The sequence below is a fragment of the Acromyrmex echinatior genome, chromosome 1 (genome assembly GCF_024713525.1).
Source record: "Acromyrmex echinatior isolate Ae372 chromosome 1, ASM2471352v2, whole genome shotgun sequence".
In the NCBI taxonomy this organism is placed as follows: Eukaryota; Metazoa; Arthropoda; class Insecta; order Hymenoptera; family Formicidae; genus Acromyrmex; species Acromyrmex echinatior.
In genome coordinates, this window is record NC_141852.1 from 4,791,948 (window position 1) to 4,819,743 (window position 27,796).

The following is a 27,796-nucleotide window of genomic DNA, read 5'->3' on the forward strand; positions in this document are numbered from 1 at the left end:
AAATCTTATTTAATTAGCGTCAGTTCTAGAGAAATGTATTGGGTATGAATGAATTTATCACACAAAGATGTGACAAAATATTTATTATGAAATCAGAGTATAAGTATTTTTATGAAATACATTCTTCATTGTTAAACTTGATTACAAGAATCTTTCACATTTCTCGTGAACACAGGATGAACACGTTGATTGCGAGACTATATCCTGTGTTTGATATTTCATATATGTATGACGAAATTGCCACATTGTAAAGTCATTATAATTGAGTAATATCTTTGCCGACAAATTTATCGACTGATTTTATATGACAATTACACAACACTTTAATTACGATCTTTTTATGCTGTTTTTTGCACATATTTTTATATTTATTTCTAATTTTAAAATTAAATTTAGAATATACGAACTGATCAGATTATTCTTAATTATATAAATAAATCTACAGAATAAATTTACAGTATTAAGCATTAAATTTGCATTTTTTTCATAAAGAATTATAAGTGTGGCTTTAATTAAAAAATACTTACAAAATATAACAAATATAATGAATGGCTATAATTAAATGCAACAAAACGTTTCTTCAAAATTTTAAACCATAATGAGAACCAAATTAATTATTTCAACAAAATAAAGTTTATAGAATTATGCATCTTTAATTCTATTTGTCACATAAATTTAAGAATATAAAATTTTTATTAATAAATTTAATAAATAAACATAAAATTAAAAAATATTAATATTTTAGTAACTTATTTTTTACATAAATTTATGTAACAAAAATAACAAATATAAAAAAAAAAGAGAAAGAGAAAAGAATAGAAGAAAAAATATAATAGAAACATTCGTTAATTATTATATTTTCAATTACACTAGTCTATAATGAAATTGTTTTTCACACTTTTTAATGTATTTTTGTCGGATAAACGAATCCGTTTTTTAAATTTTTACATTATGTAAAATTTTTCAACAAATAATATGCAAATTAATTAATTATTATAGTTTTATAGTTTTATAGTAAAAAAATTACCTTAAAGAAACATAAATAATAATTTTGAATGTTTTCAGGACTTTGTCTGCAGTGACAATTTTTCCTCTAAATTTTGTTAATGACATACAGAAGTATTAACTTTTAGCTTTAAACTGCATTTTTCATTTTAATATGATGTTCTATTTTTCATATAGCAATTTAAAAATAATTCTTTTTTCATATAATATATGCAAAATGCATATTATTCAATCTTAACATTACATTATGTGGAAAATAAGTGTTTTTGAGCGATATGAAATTGATAAAATACAATATAGCCATTTTCAAATTACTATATCTAAAAAAACAAAAAATTATATCAAAATAAAACAAAATACCTTTGAAAACTAAAAAGTAATACATTTATACATACAAGGCATTAACGAAATTTAGAAAAAAATTTGCTGCTAGTGTTGCAACATCATGAAAATCTTCAAAATCATCATTTTTAGTCTCTCGTCATTTTTGTTTTAATATAACTGATGAAACAATAGAAAAAAAATTCTGGTTACTCTTATTGATAATCTGGTTAAAAAACAAATCAGAATTTTCTTAAGTGTATTATATTATAGTCTATATTATAATATAGTCAAGGTAATCATTCTCAACATTATATTCAGCATTTAAAAAATTGCAGAAAACATTTGTTCAAGCTTAAAGTGCAAACTCATAGGCTAGTTTTATTAAAATATCTTTGTTAATTTTCAATCAATTACGGTATATAAATGTACAAAAAAAAATTTTTTATCAAAATGACCAAGACATCAAAACTAATCAAATCTGCCAGTTTAATACGTTGTATATATATTAGGTCATTTAAAAAGTATCCGCGGTTTTTTGTTCAATTTTTGAATGAAAAAACCGCGGATACTTTTTAAATGACCTAATATATTGCTTACAAACTTATTAAGAAAGAGATATTCAAACTTAATAAAAATGTGCACGCGATAATCAGATGCATGACCTATGTTCTCATCTGATAGAAAGGTTAAACATAACATTAGGAAGAATTGCAGAATATTCTCATAAATTTCAAACGTCACGATAGTACTTATAGTCATCAATTACATCAACGCCAATTAATTAATTTGCATTATTTGTTAAAGAATTTTAAGCATATTTTTCATGATGTAACCAGGAAATGGGAAGTTGCTTTTTAAAAGTAACAGTTGCTTTAAACAACTCCTTACCGTATAGAAAAAGTAACAAATTACCGTTACTAGTTATCTTTTTAAAAGTAACTCGTTAACATTACTTGAGAAAATAACTTTTTGTTACTTTTTTAAAATCGATGATCACCAATCACAGCGGACGGGCTTTTCAATCTTAAGCGTTATGAGTGGCTTATGTCTAATCATATCATGTCCAATCATAACGCTTTTTATCGTACATAGTAACAATAAAAGTAACTGTAAAATTCGTTACCAAAAAAATGTAATTTCGTTATCGTTACAGTTATCAAAAAAAAAGAATTATCAGTACAGTTATCAATACAGTTATCAGTACAGTTATCAGAAAGTTGTAACTGCATAAGCAAACGAGAATGGATTAAAAAAAGATTAAAATTTTTTTCTATCCGAATGCATATTTAAAAAAAAAATATAGCAAATACTTTTTTTGGATTTAATTAGATTCAATTGGATTCAGTTAGATTCAAATGGATGCAATTGGATTGAAAAACTACATTTCCTATTCAAAATTTTGAATTGAACAGTATTCACAATGTGTGTTTTGCATAGAAAAAGCTAATATTATTTTTAGATTCAAAGGCATAGAGATATGCCCCATGCAATTCCTATAAATGAATAAAAATGCATTCAGGATTGAAAAGCATTCATTTTAACATTTGTGAATCAATATTTCTGAAAATCTGAACCCATTTCAATTCATTTCAATCCTTGTAACTTCGTTACAAGTAACAACTTACTTCTATTCTCTAGATGTAATTTGATATAAAGTTCCCCCGTCTTACCATCAATAACTTCATTTATAAAAAATAATTAGTATGGATATTATATTATAGATTATTAATTTATATTAAATTTGTTTATCAATGAATAACATCAATTATAAAATATTAATGTCTAAAAACAAGTAATTTCTAAATTTATCTATAAAAAATATTATACCTTAAATTTAAATATATTTTCAGATTTTTCCAATACAAACAAATAAAATAGCAAAATATATGCAAAATTTTTTGTTATCTACTGATCACAAACATCTACTTTTCACATTTGATGTACAAAAAGTTTAGAGATAGTGACTAATGTTATCAAAATAAAATAAATAATTTCTACGAATACATTGGAAAATTGTAGACCAGTTTGCACTGAAAAAGACTATGCAAAGGATGTGGAAGTAATGTAGCGGAACTTTTCCGTTACACATTTTTAATCGTATCTCATCCGGTACGATCTTCATTCCGGTACGAGCAATCAGGATAGCAATTCCTCTCACAGATCCATGATAAATAATAGGTCACTCGAGTCGATCTTAGTCTTTATCTAGCAGCCTGAGTGGTGTTATCACCCGAAGATTTTATAACGACTGTAAGAACAAGAATCGAAAGCTGCGGCTGCTCTCAGTGAACGGTCAAACGTCGATGGGAACGTTGCTATAGAGAATTACATTTTTCGTTCATTTGTAGCAAAATATTCTGTAATTCAATTGTGTGTGGTGTATATCTACGAACTGTTAGAATGCTAACTTACATTAGGATAGCGATCCGTAAGTAATAAGATTTAATGAAATTGAATAAAATCATCGTTTCTCTCTCTTTTCTCTCTCTTTTCTCTCTCTTCATACTTACAAGTAATATCTTCTTTAATTCGATAATTAATATCTACATACAGATCTTTTCTTGATATGCTATTATTTTTTTATGTAATTTAGATTTATGCTTTAAAATACAGCATTTATTGCTTCGCCTGTTGTAGAAAATAAGATTTTCTCTACATCTTTTATGTATTTATATTATTTTATGTTTAAGTTTTATTTCAATAAAGTTATTATTATTATTATTATTATTATTATTATTATTATTATTATTATTATTATTATTATTATTATTATTATTAAATGTCTAATTTTTCATTTTTTGTTAAATAAGAAAAAAAATAAAAACACTATAGTATTCTAAAAATTCTATTCTGTAATAAGTCCTGTTTAAAAAAATTTGTGCGTAAAAGAACTTTATAGAATTCAAGAATGTAAAATTAATTTAACAAATAAAGATTAATGAATATCAATTTATTAAATGCAAATAGACTGTTAAGTACTTAAATTAAACAACAGAACAATAAAACGATTTACGTTAATATATTTTATTATACGATTTATGTGATATATGATTTATATATATTAGGTGTTGGAATTAATTCGTAGCGTTTTTTAATGAAAGAATGTTATTTATTTCACATGAGCATTAAAAAATACATTAATGAAAGTACTTCCCATCACTTGTAAAACGCTACGAATTAATTCCAACACCTAATAAATCATAAGATACTTTAACAGCTATCTTAATCTATTTGTTTAAAATATACATGCGCGAAAAAACCGAGTTAGGCAACCGATAGTTGCCATGATGACCAAAAGTCCCATTAGTACACACATACATTTTGATTATAAGAATTACAGTACAATTGTGATATGACTAACATTTTTTTGTGTGGGTATATTTTAGATAAATAGGTCAACTTTTCGGTTAAAATTAAATCATAATAAACTGAAACCAAATTATGATTTTGATTTTATTTATTCTAAATTATTGTTTCCTTATAATTATTTTTGTATATGTATAATAATTCACTTGATGTACTCAAATAAAACGTTTATAACTATGCGATGATGATCAAGTAACAATTTTCTTATAAAATTTCTGAATATCTGTTGCTAAAAAGCAGATTGATTTAAATATGAAAAACAATAAAGTCATACTTATTAGAACATTATATAGTATAATTCAATAACTTTGATTTCAGATTTTATTATTACTTTTTATTATTATATAATAATTTTGTTAACGTTTCCTTTTTTAAGTTAAGGTTTTTTATCTTTCTAAATGTTAATTTTCTATAAAATATTTTAAATATTAAAAAATTAGTTTAGAAAAAGTTCAATGATTATGCGATGAGCGCAATATTCATAGTGCTTAAAGATGATAGATTGGATCTATATTTAGAGAAAGCTATCAGTTGTCATTGCGTCATCCTGATTTTATGCTCTAATGAGCGATAAAGAAAAAATAACTTGTTATTTATTTATAATTTTAAAAAAAAATTTGCTCTTATTTTTTTACTTTTTAATCCCATTTTATTTACAACGTCTTCTGATGATTATAACAATTTCTGATCGTAACAGTGCTTCATTAATTTATTTGCAAAAAATTTTATTCTCATTGGTCTTATTTTTACTAAGATACACCTTTATTGGATTTTACTGTTTCATCGCTTCTGTCATATATAATTTATTGTGTTTCATTGATTTCTAATCATTTTAAACAACATTGTATACTAACAGACTCGTTTATAAAAATATCGTTTTATCAAAATTAACAATAATCATTAGGACATGATTTATTACAAAGACTCTTTAATACACCTCCACATAACGAGATGCCAATTTCATATTACACAAAAAATATTATCGTATTTCTTAAAAAGCTACTTTGATATTAATTTAGTTGTATTAACTGAATATCTGAATGACATGCAAAAAACTTTTACATTTACAATTTTTTACATGCAAGATTACAAATTACGTTTTATCAAAAAAATTTGATCAATGCTATCCACATGTTTTTAAATAACGGCTATCCACTTTCTTTAATTTTCTTTGTAATACAAGAAAGACTAAAATCATAATCATAATTGCAATAAAATATATATAATATGCCTATGTAAAAGAAAAATTTTTCACAATACCGTACGTCAAGTCTATATCCGAAAGTTTTTTACTTATAGTTTTCAAATTTAATAATAAAATAGCTCTTCCATCCCAAATATAATATATAAAAATATATTAAAAAATTATATTATATATAAGAGAAAAAGATCAACTAGATTTGTTATCGCATCATGATGTAGTTTTTTATATAATCTCCTGCGAAAATTGTGATGCTAGCTATACTAGTATAAACGAAACGAAGTCAAAAAGACTACCAGACTCTACACAAGCATAATTCCGATATTAATAAAAAAACAGGTTCTGCCTCTGTAATTACAGACCACTGTATTAATTTTAACCATAATTTTAAATGAAGTGACGTTAGAATTTTGGACAATAAACCCTCTTACAATAAGAGATTAATATTGGAGATGGTTCACATGCATAAAAAGACAGACAAGGTTTGAATAAACAAAATAAAACGGAATCATTGTTAGAATCATATCTTTACAGTCTCTATTATACAATCTTTTTCCCCTTCTTAGTCCTCTCTTTTTTCTCCTTCTTTCCTATTTTTAATCCTCTTTCTCTACATACCCATTTATTTCTTTGCTTTCCAATTGCTTTGCATCAAATTTTATTTATAATGTCTCCTGATAATTGACTCCTGATCGTAACAATGCTTTATTAATTTTTTTGCAACTCTAATTTTATCCATTGGACTAATTTTTACTAAGGTATACCTTTATTGTATTTTACTGTTTTATCGGTTTTGCCATATATAATTGTATTTAATTAACTTCTAATCATTTTAAGCAATATTCTACTAACAGATTCGTCTATAAAAATATCGTTTTATCAAGATTAACAATAAGAGGTAGTTTTTTTACAAAGATTCTACTATTCTTCTATCAACCTCTACATTAACTGAGATGTCAATTTCACATTACACAAAAAATATCACCATATTTCCTAAAAAGTGATTAATTTAGTTCGTTAACATAATGCTTTCATAATTAAAAATCTGCAACTTACATTAAAAATGATCCGATCGGTGTCGAAACGTTTGTAAATTGTTTTATTTATTATTGTTAATTTGAACATTAAAAGGTCCTGTTTGTGTGCTCGCATATCGCTTTTCCAATTTATTAATTATATTAATATTTTTTTAATTATTAAATTTGATATAATATTAGTATTTCTAGCACTGAATTTTTTCCGAAATATGGTATATTTTTACTTTTCTGTCTTTATTTATGATAAAAGAGCTTGCTGTATAATTTTTATTGTTTGCAATATCGTAAAGACTCGAAGAAGTTACGCGTACAGTTGCCATCGTAAAAACAATAAAAATAGCTTTCTCTGTTTTCATATTCAACTATGAGACGAAGATTTCTTTGTGTATGAATTCTTAGAATTCGGAGTAGTTCTTCCATTAGTTACAAATAAATCAGTTCATTGTTTGAAAAGCATTCCATACGTAGTATCCTTGTACTGTTTATGGGACTTAGATGTGTTCTAGAATCTTTATAATTTTACTAGTTATTCATAAACTTTGTAACATTTCATGTTGTAAATTATAAATTTATAAGTTAAATAAAACAGAAAATTTTGTGAAACTTAGCAACAGAAATAAAAAATCTAAAACTATAACCATGTTCAACCTCCACAAAACACATTTTCGAATCCCGACGTTTCCAGAAATCTCGGGAAACCCGAACATTCTCGAAAAATTCGAATATTCTCGGGAATCCCGAACACTCTCGGAAATCTCGAACATTGTCGGGAATCCCGAAAGTTTCAAGATTCCGTCCCCATCCCGAAAAACAGTTCCATTCCGACTCAATCTTGCACACCTCTATGAATATTAAAGTCTGTAAATAAATCTTACTGCGAACAATTTTTAGCAATTTAATATATAATAATATTTAATTTAAATAAATGAGGTAACTCTTAAATAAATAAAAATAAGACATGTTATAAAACATTTTTTTAGACAAATTTAATAATAAATTATTTTCATAGTTCATAAATTGCAAATAATAACAAATAATTACAAAACAATAAAAATAAAAAATATAATTGCTGCATAATTAATCAAAATATTAACTGTTTAAGTCTCTCTCTCTCTTATTCAGCAGGATTGCGTTTCTCACTTTTATGTCGAAAAGTACCGACGCAACGTGCGCCGCAGCAAATTTGATGATTCAATTTCGACTTTAATTTTCAGAATTTGATTAAGTTTTACAATCAAAGAGTTTTTCATTAATTTATTAAAAATGTATTATGAAATGTATTAGGTGTTGGAATTAATTCATAGCGTTTTACAAGTGATGGGAAGTACTTTCATTAATGTATTTTTTAATGCTCATGTGAAATAAATAACATTCTTTCATTTAAAAACGCTACGAATTAATTCCAACACCTAATATTATGCTACTATTATAGCAAATTTCATCGAGATTCTGAAAGTATCCTTGCCTACAGAAACATCTCTCGAAAAATTTACCGTTTGGAACCGGTTTGGAATTAAAATTGTAGATCCCATATGCTTGCGGCAATTGAATAATCAGTGCGTCTACCAAGCATATGAAAGAGATATAACACAGGCCAGAAGCCTAACATAAAAGGAAGAAATAGAGCAAATTTTATTTTTCTTTATAGTAAGAGCCATTACACAGAAAATGTAAAATAGTATTTAAGACGTATTTAGTATGTAAATTTGTTATTATTTACTTTAGCCAATAAATTGCCTATGATAAGACGGATAAAATCGAGAACTTCTCTCAAAAGTTGTTTGTATTGTTTTTAATTATAATAGATGCATATCTTCATAAGCAATCATTATCTTTTTAATTCAAAATTTTATAAATTGTTCAGATTTTATGAAGTTAATTTATATAGCATAAGTGAATTATTCTCAGAATCTGAAAAAATTGACTTAATGAATATAATTTATTTATATAAGCAGAAAATTAGCCAATTACAACAGAAACTGTTAAAATAACGTAAACAATAGTATATAAAAATATCAAAGCTTATACTATTTATGTTTTTTGTGGCGCCGTAGTTTTGAGAACGTATTGGAGTCATTTTTACAAATATGTTAATATTTACACTTTGAACAAACTATAGGATAACTTCGGCAAATAGTCGCTGGGATTTACGTTGTAGAGCAGAAAAAATAGACGGAGTGGCGGTAATTTTTCCGCAACTACTCTGTTACATGCTTTTATGTTATATTAATATTGTGTTATGATTTCAGCTTTTTACTGTTAATATTAATGAAATTATTGTATTGAATCAATTTGTCACTGTAATAAGTAGCGCCATCATAAATTATAATCTACATAAAATGATTACTGTAGACCGTGTAAAAGACTTGGTGGTGATTTCGTGATACATACGTATAGAGGAATAAAGTGTAAAGAGGAATAGTATACAAAAATATTGTTTAGTAAAATACAAGTGCTTTGTTTTCGTATTTTTTGTTTAGTTTGTTGTTTTGTATTATCTCACTTGTTTGGAATGTACAACATTTTTAGCGGGATTTATGCCCAAAGCATACAAAGTGCACAGATTGAATTCAGTACTCTAAATGCAATAAACGCATTATATGAAATATTTATTTAGTTGATTCTTATATTTAAAACTATCCTAAGTACAGTCTTAAAATGTCATATTAGTGATTGTTAAGCAAATTTTAGAGCTATATTAGGATCTTAAGAAATTATTTACGACAATTTTGACATAAATATGAGAATAACGGTAATTGTCAGCAACTTGACGAAAGTTAAAATACTTTATTATTATTAAATTGTAAACGATATATTCAAATTTAAGCAACTATTAAAAAATTTAATAAGATATAATCAAACTGTATGAACACGTTTGTCTCTGAATGAAATAAAAAATTAAAACTTTTTATTATCTTTATACATTTTGTTTACTTCTGCATTATTTGGATCAATATAAAAATATATCAGTAATAAATTCGAAATTTGTAAATTTGTCTTTTAGATATAATCACAATGGAGATGAGGAACGTTGTAGAGGTAGTCAGACAATGGTGCCATGAAAAAATCTGGTATGTGAGAAAAGGATTACAGAAGATCACGACGGCAGACAAGACGAATCCGTCACCATCAGTCTCATCGATAAAATGTAATTTCATCGTAGAGTACTAATAATATACCGTTGCTTCTGATTTACTGACAGTGGTCATAAAGTATACATTTTATTAAAAAATATTATTGAGCACTTGCTTGAATTTAGGTATGTAAATTTATCATTACTTATTTTTGCTTCGAACTGATAAATCATCTGTGATATAAAACAGATCGTGAGAACTTTTTTAAAGGTTGTTTATATTCCCTGCTGCAAATGTTTCTATATGTACATGGAAACCTATCCGAATTTACCATATATAATAAATTCGAACAGATTCTTAGCGTACGTATGGACATTTTCATCAAAATTTCTTTCAATTAATCATTTGCGTATCTTCAGAAGCAGTTATTATCTATCGTATTATACAAACTTATAAATTATTCAGATTTTATCAAGTTAGTTATGCAATAAGTGAATCTTTTTTAGAGCTTCAAAAAATTGAAATTAGCGTAATTTATATAATAATGTAATGCTCATTAAAACGAGATTTAAAAATGTATTATTTAATATTTTTTTATTTTTCAAATAACTCAAATAACTTTCAAATAATTTTATGAGGAAGTCATCGTTATTATAAATCATATATTAGTTCTATATGCATTTTGTATATATATACATATATATGTATATATAATATACTCGTATATATACATAACAATCAAATATTTTACAATGTGTTTAATTGATTGAGCGTATATGTAATGAGAGATATTTATCAATTTTATTTCTTTCTTTATTAATTATTTGACTAATTTTATTGATATTAAGCTGCAATTTTTTAATTTCAACAAATGATACAACAATTAAATAATAAAACAATTTATTTCTGTAGCCTTTAATATCATTAATTATGATAAATATTATCGTTTTTGTCATCGCATAAATTCATTGATTAAAAAGCTTTTAATTGACATTGTTGACAAATTAATGACAAATGGACTATAATCGTGTCAATCGTGCTAAACAGATTTTCCGTAGCTCATAGCTAAATAAATAATGCGCATATTTCGTAATAATAGTGTACTGTTATAAGAAGGAACGATACTCCTCGTGTTTCTTATAATCTTAATAAGCCCGTAGCTCACAGCTAAACAATACGTATATTTCCTAATAACAGTTTATTTATTACTAAAAAAAAAACCAATACTCTCGTATTTCTCGTTAATAAACAGAAATTATGGAAAAATTGCACAATTATAGTAATATCATGCAAATTATTGTGATTTTAACATCAAAATATTTATATTCGAGTAATATACCTATTCCACATATTCAGCGAGAAATGACCGTCAATTAGATGTCGAATCGATGTCTAATTGACGTCAAATCATCGGTATTGATTCAACATCAATTATTTCGCGCTGAGCAGTACACTCCAAGAGACATCCTGAAAATTGTAAAAACGTTTTTAGGACGTTTCTTAAGAATCTGTACTATAATTTAAATAGATAAGAACATCTATATTTTACTAACAATTTTACTAACACGTTTTCTCTGTAATTTTTAAATAATGTTACAGTATTCAATCTTGAAAAAATATTTTTTGAAACAAATAAGAAAATAGATCATCTTTGAAGATGTTAACATAGTGTTTTTATTGTTATAATATTTTTATAATATTTTTATAATATATTTAATTATTTTTAATATTTATCCAAGAAATTTTTGTACAAAAAATTTACTGGATCTTAATAATTATAAGAACTTTAATAATTTTCAATTTATATAGACTCAAACAAGCAGAAAAATACAATATATTTGCATATTTTGCATTTATACAAAATTAGTTTTAAAAAAATTGATTGAATTTTTATATAATACTTTTTTTTATGAAAGAGTTTTTTCTGTAAAAAAAAAGATATAGCATGTTTAAATAATTTCTATAAATTCTTCTGAAATCTCCACAGTTAATTTTCAATTATTTACTTCTTGTAACATTAAATAAATTATTTTACATTTTACATTTTTAATAAAGATTAGTTTGTGAATAATATAAATCTCGTTCTTTGAAATTATATAAAATTAATAAATAAAATATGGATACCAATATTTATATTTATAATCTAAACTTCAATCACATAAAATATGGACATTGTCTAAACGAATTTACGGATATGATTGCATTAGAAATAAGTAAAATAATCAAGATTAGATCTAGGCTGCGTTTGGAAACATCAACTCAAAAACGTGGTCATGAAAATTCATATTGTAAAAAAGATTTTAACACTTTGAACGTTAAGAAGCAATTAATTTTGAATTTATGATTTCATTCGTGACTCGATATTAGTATGTTTAGAATCAATTGCGTTAATTATTATAATAGAATTAATAAGCGGTTAGAGATTTTATACTTATATATTACGAGCGATAAGGATATCGCAAAACAAGATCATTTTTCCCTATTTGCGTTCAAAGTGCCTTATTATATAATTTAGTAATGATCGATTTTAATGATGCAATACAATTTATGTTCTATTCTATAAAAAAATGATTTCATTAAAATCTATTTAAATATATTCTGCATTTTTTTTACAATGTTGTTGAAGTACAGAAAAATATATGTAAAATAATACAATAAATTTTAGTTTTTTATTTTTTTTACATTGCTATGAATGTGTGTATGGATAAAGTTTGAAAACAATATTTAAAAAAACAAACGGTTAATTTTATGTATCATATACCTAAAGATATCCAATCAATCACGCATACATTGCTCCAAAATATTGCATAAATTCTAAATAGTGACATAAATGCACCTTATAGGTATCGAGAAAAAAGTATAAAGACCTCTGCCCTTTACATTGCTAAAAATAATACTTGCAACATGCCATTTGTTGTAAACTGATCATAATAGGGCTGCTTTCGGAAACATCCCCATATGTCTCCGTATATCATTTTATCTTTATTTTTGGGTGAACAACAAGGATAAAACAATACATGGGGGCACTCGGGTGATGTTCCCAAACGCAGCCTAGGTCTAATCTGAATTATAAAATCATTCAAAACCAATTATCTTTTTAATTAAGAATTAATGTTATGCGTTTTTTGGCTTATTTTATTTGTATAACAAACGAAGAATTCGAACTTCCAGAACTCCATATAAAAATTTATTTCTAAAGGTCAAATATTTTAAAGAATGTTTAAAAAAGAAGGCAAATGTAAGATATATATATAATTTTTTTGTGATTAAAAGTATATTAAAAGAAAGTAGAAAAATGAAGCATATAAGCAAATCGTGTTTACGATGTTAATTTTTTAGTTATTCTATTATATATTGTTTGAAATTGTTAAATCAGTGCTAAAAAAATTATTTAAGTATTACATATTCAAATATTATTTTGCTAAAAAAAACTAATCAGACCACCAAATTTTATTAAATAATTATTGGCATATTTTGCGTTATAACTGATATATCACGTGTAACATAAAGTAAGATAACAGAAAACGATTTATGTGTTATAACGTCTGCCCGCTGAAAAAAGTCTATTGGTAACAATAAAATATTTTAACAGGATTCTCACTTTTTAAAATAACAATAATAATCGATCCAAGACTAAGAGTCAGTGCAAGAGAGAGTGCGCAATATTAATGTAGAATGATGACTTAACTCCAATTTTTTCGATAAAAAAGACGTAAATGTCTTTTTTATTCAAAATATTGAACATTTCGATTCTCTTTGGAATTTTCCTCAGCAAACAATTATAATAAAATAACCCGGTAGTTCATCAAAAAAAGTCACTCTACAAGATTTTAAATCTGACATTTAAGTGGACACTTAACGGATTCTAAATATGTTAAGAAGGAAATTTGGATATTCTTGAATTTAATTATAAGGTTTTGTCATTATCAAAAAAAATTATAATATTTGTAGCCCGGAGTATCAAACGTGTCTGATCGTTTAATAATTATTTTTTTATTGGCAATTGTAAATTTGTACCCTTGAAATAAAATTAATAGATTAGCATTAACAATGCTAATTCAAACCAAAAAGGAATATCACAATGATCATTAAACTTTCGCAATATTTGTTATGATTATTCATATGTTTAGATTTTTTTATTTTTAATCGCTATCACGATCGTCAATCAGTTTTGAATCGATTAGTCAGAATCGAAATTGAAATGCAAAAATTTTAATGCGAAACTACACTAAAAAAAAATATTGAAGACAGTGAATGGAATTCGCTCGCGTCATGATACTAATCTGATACTAATATATAATATTAGCAGGATTATAAAGTATCAATGATTATTGACAGAATATATAAATATCAAATTAAGGGTTAACCTTGAATATATCAACAATTTTTTTGTAAAATATTTATTTCAAAAATATATATAATTCAGTGCAATTATTTTATTTAAAATAAGGAAAAATTAGAATTAGAAAACAAATAGTTAAAGATAATCATTAAAGATAAAGATTTCTCAACATCAAGAGATTCAAGAATTTTCAAATTTTCTTCTTAACATGCTTGAAATCCATTAAGTGTCCACTTCAAATTTAGAAATCTGTAGAGTGATACACTTTTCTTGATAAACTATCGGGTTATTCTATTATGATTGTTTGCTTACTTAAATTCTTAGTTCTTTACTTAAATTTATCAATCTATTTATTTTAATAGATTCTTTAAATTTCTTAAATTTGAAATTAAAAAAATCTTTAATATAAATTTAAAGTAATACTTTAAATTAAGTTTAAATCAATAGGATATATAGTTGGCTTTTTATTTTTAGAACTTTCAAACTCTTCGTTTAAAACTATAATACGTATTCAACTTGATCACAGTATATTATTAAACGTGACAAATGTTCTTAGAGAAAGAAAGAAAAATATAGATCACATAGAACATTCATGAACACTTAGTATGATATTCATGGATTCAATGTACCCTATGCCATTTTTTACATTGCTGTAACTTTTTTATAATATAATTTGAAGACCCGGATTGAGACTGAAAAAAAACTTTAACTGTTCATATAGGTATAATATAGTAGAAATTTTATAATATTTGTCAGTCTTCGGATCGCTCGGTCGAGGCGGATTTATTACTTCAGAACGAGCATCATCCTCTAAACTAAATCCTAATAAACTTAATTATATATTATAATAATATTATATTTATACATGTACAATCCTTTATTTACTTATATTACTACTCTTTTATATTGTTCAAATAATAAAATTTTATTTATTAATTGTAAATATGTAGATTCTTGAAAAATTGTTTAAAGATGCTTTTCGATAGTTCAAATAATTATACTTTTTTGAGCGATTCATAGCGTACATATTTTTTTTTGTTAGTTCAAAGGGTCAACTAAAAAAATGCTACGAATTTTTGCTTAAACATTAAATTTAAAAATTTGAGAATTTTTTTATCCAAAGTAGTCATTTTTTTGCGAATTTTTCCAATAAAATTTCTTTGAAGCATTGTAATAAATTGAAAATAAAATATTATTTATTTGATATCCATATAAAAAATGTATTTAAAAGAATTATATTAAAATGCTATAATATAACATAACGCTTTAATTATATAAGAAATAATACTCAAGAAATAATTAGCTCATTAAACTGTAATTTTAATTCTTTGCTAAATTAAAAAAGATACGCAAATGTTGTAATATATGTTACTTTATCAACAATTGACTGTTATTATACTGTCAATCTTTCGTTCCATCGCGACAAGAAAAAATTGATCAGGTATTTCTGCGAGAAATTGAGTTCTACAGATTTTTTTGAAATTTGGATGTTTAAAATAATTTTATCTATACATATGTGATTAAAATTTCAAAGGCACTCGGTACTAAAATGAAAATATTTACCTTCAAAGTTTCAGCTTTTAACACGTAAACTCCTATATCAAGTTTTGTCAAATTAACGTTTTAATATTTAGCGGCGAAAATCTTTTGCAGATTTAAAAAAAAAATAAATAAATATAAAATGTAGAAATATTATAGAAACCTTATAAAAAAAAATGAGGAGGCCTATAGCGGTGCTGTTTCGGAATTAAAGTTTAAATTCGTAATTTGATAGAATTCTCTTTCTCGTACGCCGAACGGCAAGAAAGGGACATGCTGTTATTACATTTCAACTGCTTTAGTGCGGACAAGTATTCATGTACATAGATACGTGTGTGTGTGTGTGTGTGTGTGTGTGTGTGTGTGTGTTCGCTTCAAAAGTTTCTCTCTTCAGAGAGCATGCGCGGAGAGGCATATTCGTAGGTTGTACGCGAGTTCGTAGGTTGCCGGAGAAATACTTTAACAGACTCAAACTACGTAATAAATAAGATTGAATATCTGAAGCAACTTAATGCGTAATAATGTGACGTAAGAACGAAATAGCATAATCTCACAATATCTATGCATCCTTTTAAAATCATCTGTGAACGTCGTGAATGCGAATTAACACGTGCGCATCAACATGAACGGAAATGTGCTCTGTAAACACGTGCGTATGACGGACTATCCTTATGATAATGCTGCGTTCAGTAGAAAAAGTAGTTTTGCACGATTCTTTAATATAATTGGTTTATACATTTGGATCCAGTAAGGATCTAAGAGCAATCACATCAAAGAATTTCACAACAGTAAGCTGCTAAACGCAGCCAATAGTTATTACCAGCAATCATGACATTTATACAATATTTATATCATAAGATGAATAATATTGACAGTTTATACAGACAATAAATGCTAGAGAATTTAGAAAAAGATTTACAATTACACAACTTTCATTATCAACGATTCAAGATGCTTTAAAAAATGATTGAGGAAGTTGTTCTGCTCAATAAATGGCAAACTGATCATGATTTTCTCGTGAATGAGAACCATCCGACAAATATCTTTTCGTTTTCTCAACAATTATTTTATTCAAGGGATATTTGCGCACTTGTTTGCTTCACACCGACTTTAAAGGCCTTGAATTTTTATAACAATCGATGATACGTCAATCATAACAGTGTCAAAGCGGAACTATCGATAGAAAATTTTATAAGAAATTTATGTCTAATTTAATAACAATAATGCAATAAGACGGATATATGAAACGATATAGCAAATAATAGCGTTTAATTAAGATAAGGCGATTTATGAGTATTTGACCTTAGTAATGTTTATTATCATAAATCTGGATTTTTACGTTTTGACTTACACATTCATTCCATTCGCTACGCAAATAAAAAGTAATTTTTTCATAAAAATTTTATATAAAATTGTTTTTTCATACAACATTTTGATTAATGTTTAATTAGAAATACATGTATGATTAATAAATAATATATTAAATATTTAATATAGATTTTATCATATATAAAATAATATATAAATATAAAAAATATTTAATTTACAAACAAAATTAAGAATATAAATATTTCTAAATAATTCAAAGTTGACATCATTATAATGTACATAATGTAATTTATAAAATCAATGTAAATGAAATGATTCTCACACCAATTTGTATATCACAATCATCAATCAAATTATTAAAAATCTACGTTTCTCTGTAGAATCTAAATTTATAAGATCTTTATTTAGACAATAAAAAAAATATTTAATAATTTATTATAAAAAGATAATGTAGTTTCAATTAAAAGATATCTTTATCTTTAATATCTACATTTTTTTCAAAACTGTAATGTTCAGTAAATTATTATATTATTTCTTTCCTTTTTCATAATCTTTTTTTCTCAAATAGGTATTACTTGAATATTATGCTTATATACCTGTTATTCATAAAAATACTTATAGAAATATAATAAAGCTAAAAATTCTTAGCTTTAAAATTTCTAGCTTAAATATTATTTGCTTAGGAGGCACATATTTTTGAGAAAAAGGAAATTACTTAAAAATGTGGACATACTATGATATAACTTTGAAGTGGTTGTTGCACCATCTCGAGCATAGAGCCATAATTTCATTTTTTTAGAAAAGAATGCCTTATAATCTTTTTACGATAGGGAAATAGAAGGGAAATAGAATAGCTTCAGGCTAAATAAATGACGCGGAATTATGTCGTTTTAATCGATATCGATGATGTCTCGGAAATACAGCGGGCAGATAATCAGTTATCATGGTAATGCCGATGGCTGCGTTCAAGCTTCGTTGACTGCGATATGAGGTTAACGGAACGTCGAAACTCAAAATTATATATGTGCATAGTTAGCGGCGTATTCGTAGACCGTGATAACGTGTATTAAACGATTATACGCCAAAAAAAAAAAGAAGATATCAATTAGTGTGACTTGTGAAAACATGAAAATTATAATTAAGCTATCATACATCCGTACTTACATGAAGATGCAATTACTTTTACTCTTACTTACATATAAGCGACGCCAGAATTTCATTGTCAGTTTCAGTACTAAACCTTTCAGTACTTCAATACATAATTGAATACTCAAAAACTTACAATATCTAATTATTAGAAACTTGTATGTTTTATTAAGCTTTATTAAATCTATTGAATTATGTGATAATTCGATATTTAACTTAAAATATATTGTTGCTGTGTTAATAAAGATAACATTACTGAGGCTCAATCATTTAAATTTACATGTCACTAGGTTCACTACAGTCAGTGCAAAAAATATTTATGCACAGGAGAAATTTGTATATGCAAAAGCCCTTTTTTTTATAAAAAATAAATATTAATAACTTCATAAAATATGTTTTTCCTAATATAAACAAAAACTATGCATGTTAATGATTTTAGAAATTTAAATTTCTCAACACTATACAAATACTTTTGTATATTCAAGTAATATAATTTTTCATTTCTGCTTATTTGTTTAGATAATATTTCAATTATTACACATCTTTTTAGGTGAATGATTTTAAGACGTATACACAATCTATTTTATTATAATTCTTTATTCAATAAGTTATAAATTAATGTTTACTTTTTAAAAATAAGATTTTTTTAGAATATACTTTTATTGTGTACGAATACTTTTTGTACTTACTGTACAAGTTCATAGTTCAATCATCTTATTATTATTACATGTTACAAGATATTTATTGATATTTTTCAGCTTGCATCGCAATTAATCTTTAGTTCAATAAACAAAGGACGCTCGTTTACATAAATTGAAAAAGAAAAAATATGCATTGCACTCTTTTTTCCGTTCAAGGTAGAAGGAAGTAGTATGGCTACAAAAAAGCGAAAACCGGACATTGAAATTGCAGGATGATTTATTGCAATTTTTTTAAGCATTGCAAGGTTGTCGACTGAAAACCGGTATAATCGCAACTTTACACATTATCAATTCCGCGAATGTGTAAACCTACAACGATATTGTATGATTAATTTTATCTTGTCCAATTTAATCTCGTACTCCTACGTAAAAGCTCCGGCCAATAACTCATTTACCTTGTGAGCACGAGGTGTTCATTTAAAACGTTGAGACTCACAGATATTAATGCAATTCAAGCATTAATACGTTCGAAACCTAATTAGAAAAGTAATTATTTGCTGTATAAAAATATAAGATATTTGACCTACATAAAAATATCGATATTGTAAAATTTGCTAATTATTTGCTGTATAAAAATATAAAATATTTTACCTACATAAAAATATCAGTATTGTAAAACAGTACATAGCTACTATTATTCTCATTTCATCTATTACGTTTTACTTGTTATGTGTAAATCTTATCAGAACTGATTAATTGGAGAAATAACAGAGAAAAAATTTTTTGTAAGAAAAATTATATAGAAAAAATTTCTTTTCTCCTTTTTAAATCATTGAGAGAGAGATTATAATGTTTTAATGTCGTAATAAAAAAATTAAGTACTAACAAATGTTTCTATTTAAGAGTGCATTTGCATTGAAGTGATAAACGATAAGAGTAGCGGTATTGACGAAGCAGTGAGAATCAATGCATTGACTTACATATATGTAAGTATTTATATTAAAGCAGCGCAAAGTGCTTATTATTAGTAGTTAACCAGCGATGAATTGAAAAGCGTCGAGAAAGAAAAATTTAAAATTTTATTATAAAATGCTCTCATTAACTATATATTACATATAAAAAACATGAAAAGTTAATTAGTGAAATATTTGTGAGATCATCTTTGCACAGAAGAGATAAGAATTATTGCAATAAATTAGATAAACTATGGAATAAAGTAAAGGTTCTTAAATTAAACACACGTAAGTAGAAATGTTTATTTGTATTAACTATACAAATATGAAGACTTATAATAGCAAATTTTTATAAGAAAAATAAAATGGTATTATATTAAGTATTGTTACAATAAGATTGTAACATGGTAAGATTTAAATAAATTGCAAATTTTTGGAAACGCTTTATTATCAGTTAACGGCTAAAACTTTATGGAAAATTATAAATATATATATATATTACAAATTAAACGTACTGTTGATGCAAAAAATTGCTGTAACTGATGATATTCCACGTCATCGTGGTAAGACGTAAGTAAGATATTGGTGAAAGTAGCTTTGCACAATAGCGATATCGTTATCAATGAACTTCCGCGAAAAGAGAATTCAAGTTCAGAGTTTACAGTTAACTATGTTTGATATGCACATCTAAGTGAAAATTACGGCTTTATAAATACACAATTTATGATATAATTTACGTTATTATTATATAACATAATATAATATAATAATTACGGAGGTTTGTATGGCATTTTACTTGATGTTACTCGCATTGGATGTAATCGGTGAAATTCTACTAAAGTGTGATTATTACCAATTAACAATTTTTATCAATATCCCATTATGATGATGGAATAAAATGCCATCGCCTACGACAATTTTTTGTTTCGACAATATGCATGTTTAATTTGTAACATATATATATAATAATATATTTTTACGCAATAATAACTAGTTAGTCGACTCCAAAAATTGAGTTATTAACCCAATTTTTTTCAGAGCCTCTATGTATATATTTAGTTTATCTAAATCTTAAAATATTTAAAATATATGTTCGACAAGTTAATTACAAGCGTTCTTATGCACGTACATAGGAATGAGTAAACGGAATCTCTCAGTAAATGGAAACATAATATGTGTAATTTTCCAAAAAATTACTCATAAAATACTATAGGAAATAAAAGTTAGTAAAAGAGGAATTTAATATAATGTGGAAGAACCGTCATACATTGTAGGCAATTCTGGTCGGGAAATCTTCCGATTTTCCACGGAATCTTTGAATATTATCGGTTTACAGCTACACTATCGGATCGATAAAAAAAAAATCATGACACACATTATTATTCATCATATGCGTTCAATGACGTCGGCCTGTATGAACTCCGGGAACGGCAAGGACGTAGATTATATATTGTTTGCGGTCGAAATAATTTAACAATGAAACATACAACATCAGCATCGAAAATTTTTACAGTCAATAGGCCCTGAGATACATTGGAGTTTATACTTCAAGTATTATTTTTATTTTCTTAAATATTTATATGTTAAGACTTTTTTTCTTTAAAAAATGCGATTATGCAAAGTATACGGAGTAGATATTTAAGAATGCACATGCTCGGCGCTCACTGCGCTTCATCGCGACGCACGTATGATTAATCATAATTGTATAATAAGTACTATTGACTAGTTATGCAGACTGCTTCTTGAGAAATTGCAGCATTAGTTTTCTTATCTCGCGAAAAATCGCTTCGATTGACAAAATCGTTATGTATATATAACTACATGAAACAATCTCAAATAAGCATTTATTATATAATACAGATGATATCTGATCTTATTATGTATATTGAGTTTCAAATATTTTATAACTCTCACTTAATCATGTTATACACATAATAAAAACTCTATTAAATACAAACATTAATAAAAAAAAGCTTTTGACGTTAAAAATAAGTTTCGACTTATCTATTCCAATTTAAAAATATTTAACACAAATAAAAAAATAGGACTATTCGTACGCTAATTATCACAGTTACAAAAAAAATTTTAAAACAATCTCAAACTTAGAGTAAGTGTTTATTATAGATTTTAGGTCGATAATAAATCCGAATTCATAAATTGTTTTACTCACATCAAGTTTTTTAGATAATCAAGGAAAATGATAGAAAATCTGTGAAAATTAAAATATTTGAAAAAAGAGCAAAAATGTGACATTAAGATATGACATTAAAATATAATTATAAAATTAATTTAAACATATTTTGGTAAGTTAAATAAAATACAAGAAATAAAAAAAATTTTTTTAAATCTCACACGTGAAATCAGCGACTCGGTCGTCGAGTTTCGAGTGATAGTGAGAGGAACAATAGACGTTAATTAATTCTAGCTAATGCCTACTGTTCGAGGCTCAACGATCAAGTTGCCAATTACACATATGACACAGAAAAAATTTTTTTCTATTAGGTGTTGGAATTAATTCGTAGCGTTTTTTAATGAAAGAATGTTATTTATTTCACATGAGCATTAAAAAATACATTAATGAAAGTACTTCCCATCACTTGTAAAACGCTACGAATTAATTCCAACACCTAATATTTCTTACACTATTTAACTTACCAAAATATATTTAAATTATTTTGCAATCGCATATTAATGTCATATTTATTTTTGCTCTTTTTTCAAATGTTTTAATTTTCACAGATTTTCTATCATTTTTTTAATTATCTAAAAAACTGAACGTAATGAAGCAAAACGGTTTATTTTTTGGATTCAGAGATTCAAAATCTATAAGAAATATTAAAAATTTTTTATACAATTTCTTATGATTTATATATATATATATATTAAAACATATATATATATATACATATACATATATATATATAAAATATATAATCATTTATATATATATATATTAAAATCAATATGCATATATATATATATATATATGCATGTTGATTTTAAAACACAGTCTTAGATTGAAGCTGGAATACTATTATAATTTAACAAGCAATTTGACAAGCAATTTAATATGATTGACTTCTAATAAGCATTTTTAAAGCACTGGAAACAATTTATTGCGAAAAATGTTACCGCATCCGGGATTACAATCTGGATTTCCCAAATTCCTTGCGGGCATTTTACCATTTCGATTAATGAAATGTGTGTCATATTAATTGCAATATTCATTTTCCTATAGTTTATAAAATAAAAAAGTAATCTGTGCAATAGTATACAATATCGTATAATTATGTGACATTAATATGTACGTATAATTCTATGTGTAAGACATTAGAATAATGTATTATTTTAGGTCAATTTAAACTCATAAATGGAACAATCGAAAGTGAATAAAATTAGAAGATAAATCACATTTTAAATTAAACTTGCGGCCACTTTTGTAACTCCTCAATTTATTTTAATTTTGTAATACCTTTAATCTGTCGAGAAGTAGTTATGTTCATATACCTAATCGCTGCACTTTCTCCAGAATATAAGTTTTCGAAATTATAACATTGTTTCGTTTTGTTACTTCAAAAGTAACACAACTACAAAAATGTGATTTTCGAATTATTATCATGGATGAGTTACGTAAAAATTACTGTATCAGTGGTTAAAAGTAAACTAACTCAATTTCATAGTCCATCCACCAAATAACACTCGTGTTGCTTAAGATTTTCAAAGAGATCGCAATACCTTCTACAAGAATAAAACATTTTGAATTATATTATTTTTGTAATTAAAAAAAAATGTCAACTATATTAAGATTAAATTAAATAAATTCAAGTATATTCAATAACAAGCAGGTTATTATTGTTTATAAGAAAAAGAAATTTTTACAGAATACATTTAGAATACATTTAGTTTTAATGATCGAAGTTTGAAAAAAAATTGTTTTATTTTTAATTAGTCATTTTGTAATCAACGTAAATATAAACTGTTAGCGATATTTATGTGAAATATTATGTCACTTTTGATGAATTCCAGATTTGTTATAATTTTTGTAGCTAAAATATATTGTCACAACTAAAAAGGTGGTTTTTTTAAGAATTGTGAAAGGAAATAATATTTGACAAAAATAATATTTGATTATCTTTCCATTATATACTTATACGAATATTATTTAATTGATTAATAATTTTCTGTTAAATTGTGAAATCATTTCTCCTCTTTTCCGAAAAACTTTATTTGTTGAAATGTATTTTAAAGTAAGATAACGATTTCGTTTGAGTCATAATTATTTCAAACATCTTCTGTTCTTTAACTTATACCGCTCATTAGAGACACTCTCATTGCCAGTTTCTTAATCTTTGGAAGTGAAGAGTATAATATATTACACTCTCCAATCATAAATAAGTCCGTACAGCATGATTCTATCGTCGCAGGCAAAGCAAGGTCAATCTTGGTAGACTCATAGTTCCAAGAAGCGATCACAACCACAAAGGGCAGGTGATATTATCCAGAAACACGAAACGTCTCTTGACCACTCAATGACCTTGAAATATCGTCTCCCTCCGACCGATAAAGTCAGTGATCCACCAAGATTCTGGACTAGCAGGTACTACAAGCTCCTCGCGGTGGGGCTGCAACCTCGTGACCTGATTGGATGGGACCTGACGTGCTTACCGGTCGCCACCACCATGACGACCAGCGACAAGCGTGGTAACAAATGTAGTGGGAGCGCGATATTTTTCAAATCTGCACTGATTCGTACTCTTCGCCACTCTTGCACCGAGACGTATGCCGTACGCATCGCACCGGCAAAGATTAAGGTGACATACGACAGGTGGTATAAACGAAGTCAGTCAAGCGTAGATAAAAGCTACGATTTTGAGCGACCGGCAATGTGTCGCTCGAAGCTCTCTTCTTGAACTGACAAAGTTTCAAACCTGAAATGTCCATTGGAATTAAAGCGATATTATTCGTCGAACGATATTATCTCAAAGCGCATTGTTTTTGAAAATCATATCGCGAATCCTTCAAACCCGAATAAGTTTTAAGAAAAGTTTTAATAGTGACCGGAAAAGACCGTAGTACCAAAATAGGATATCAGTTAACCAGACATCGGACGACGCGGAAGAAAGTGGAGGACTCCTAGCTGAAATTCGAGCCAAAAATCAAGTGTTGAAATTGCGGGTATAATCAGTGAGCAATTCTAGTTGAAATTACATGGCATTATAAACTGCGACATGGGAGCTGCAAGCTATCATCGAGCTTAAAGTGGAGATTTGTCTTTGTCGTCGGCCGGCGCTTGCCGTTACGACAATTACTGACAATAAGTCGTCGCAAATAAATAAAAACCGAAAGGCTTCTCCTCGTTATATCGTATATCGCGTAGACTCAATTGTGCTGGAAAAATGAAGGATTTTATGATGATCTGGAACACCTTGTCGCACCGTCAAATATATTCATCAGTGAATATCAATCCTAATATTGAGAAACAAGTCGAGCAGGACGAGACAAGGACGCTGGCAAACCTTCAAAGAAAGTCTTCAGTGGTGGTGAACAAATTCTTCAACACTGCTTTACCAGTGAGTTCCGACAGCAGACAAAACTGGTCTAAAAGTAAGTATGAGGAAGTCTCGTTTCAGGGTCGATAGCAAAGAGCGTTATTTTATTTCTTGCGGGGACAATAACCTGTCTGACAAGCCGGCATTCGAGGCTACACATATACGAAGAACAGTAAGATTTTTAAATATAATATACGAAGAAAAAAATATAGAGAAGCAGAATAGTAGATAACTAATAGAGAGTAGAATATAGAGAATTATGAATTTTAATGTAGCTGTTTAATGTGTCACAGTTGCTGTTTCTATAAATGCAAAATTTGTTTTAATCTTACACGGAAGTTAATCCGCGAGAAAAAATATCTTATAGTTCTTCTCTCCTTGTTGCTTATTATAATTATATAAATATTATAATTACATATTCTATATCAATATTACATTGTAAATTCTTAATCAAATATTACATTTACAATAGTAGTTAAAACGATTACAAGTAGCATTTAAAAAGAAATATTTGGAAAAAGTTAATAGAGTAAACTAATCAATTATTTCATATGTATATTTTACGATCTGAATTCTGAAATTATACATGTTTTCTTTTACTGTTTGAAACGGATTTTAATTGTAAGAGTCGAAATAGCTCTAAATTGGCAGCCTCGTGACAGATTAAATTCCCAATTGCGCGGAACGAAATAATAAGTAAAAAAGACCCTTTAAGTAAAAAAGACCCTTTAAGAAAAACGAGAAATTGGCGCTGTCTAAAAGCAGTAATAATTGCATAATGATTTACCGTAACTAAATATTACTGAAAGCATTAAAATGTATACATGAGGAAGACACGCAATACGTTTCGGTCTATTTTCATTCTATGATTTAGATAAATTAGCGCAATGCAGGTAATTATTCTGGGTTATTGAAATCCAAAAATATTTAATGAGTTATTGGAATTTTGTATTAATGTTATTGATTTTAAGTCAAACATTGTATCTTACAATAATAATTAAACAATTAGTATTGAAAACAAGGTTAAAAAATATATTGGATATATGTATTGTAGAAAAATAATACAAAAATTAGCATTTTTAAGATAAATAATAAAAAATCGATTCTAAAGGTTTTAGGGTCAATTTCTTTTCATTTTCTTAAAATGCTAATTTTTTACTTGTATTATTGTATTCTATCAATGCAGCAATATATAATTGATATATATTATATTATATATATTATACTATAATATATTTACGCATAGTTCTACAATTAATGCATTCAATACTACAGAATGTTCACTAAGCTCTCGAAGAGTATAAAAAAAAATAATATGTTTATTCAAAGATGCTAAAGAATTTACGAATTATCGCATCATATTGCCATTGTCATCAAGGCGCTCCTCTTCCTCGTGAAGTAAACGGCAAAGTTCACGAAACAACATTAGCAATGAAACGACACGACGCTAATTTGCAAACCCTTTGGTATTCTGAAAAAAATAATCGAAAACACCTCAAAAGTATTAATATGGTTGTTTATTATATTTGTAATGTAGAATAACTTATCTATTATAGGTAATCTTTAATATTATATTTCTTACTTATAAGTAAGTAATATAATATTAAAGATTCTTTATTATTTAATGTCATTAAGTGTTTAGTGATCTATAGTGCTGAATGCACCCAATCATTTAAAATGAATAACTACAACGCTCCATATTATTCTAGTGAAATTAAAAGATTGAAACGTAAATCGAATGGGGACAGTGAAAGAAGCGTCAGAAACTTCTAGAAGGCGAAAATTGAGTAAAAGAAGAATAAACGCCTTTCACGTATCATCTCAATTTTTGTCTTCTAGAAACTTCGTTTGTACTATCACTCTCCCTTACATTCGACGTACGCTCTGATTTTTATTTTCGCCAAAGTGATCTTACAAGTGACCTTTTCTCCAACATCATGGTTTTTCCTTAATTAAGTTTAGAGAATTCTTGTTTTATTTTTTATTGTTTTTTTTCTTTAATTCATAATTTCATCAGATTTACATTGCAATAATAAGGTATATTGTATTTTTAATAAGGTATTTTTAATCAAATATATTGTATTATATTGTATTTTTTCAAATAGCAGCTGAAATAGTTGTTATAGAAAAAAACTCTTCAGTTGATGATATCTTTCTAACCGACGTTAATTATTTAACTCTTTTACAAAAATTAAGCTATAAAAAAAATCAAGAATTTTTTGGAAATAATATAAACTTTCATAATCTTACATTTATTTTAGATTAAACAATTTGATAAATATCAGATTTC

At 26.3% G+C, this 27,796-nt stretch overlaps 1 protein-coding gene and 1 long non-coding RNA gene across 2 annotated transcripts in view; both read left to right on the plus strand.

Annotated features, from left to right (window-relative positions):
• Window positions 1–3,518: 3,518 nt before the first annotated feature.
• On the plus strand, window positions 3,519–21,978 carry LOC147910873 (uncharacterized). Its single transcript, XR_015547767.1, has 3 exons — window positions 3,519–3,757; window positions 9,938–10,081; window positions 19,122–21,978. It is a non-coding gene; the product is annotated as an uncharacterized LOC147910873 (long non-coding RNA).
• A 2,415-nt stretch (window positions 21,979–24,393) lies between these two features.
• The window catches only part of LOC105151762 (scavenger receptor class B member 1), a 33,897-nt gene continuing 30,494 nt past the window's right edge, over window positions 24,394–27,796 (plus strand). The window contains exon 1 of the mRNA XM_011065656.2: window positions 24,394–25,561. Coding sequence (XP_011063958.1) covers window positions 25,354–25,561 — 208 coding nt within the window. The 5' untranslated portion in view covers window positions 24,394–25,353. The remainder of the gene's footprint in view (window positions 25,562–27,796) is intronic.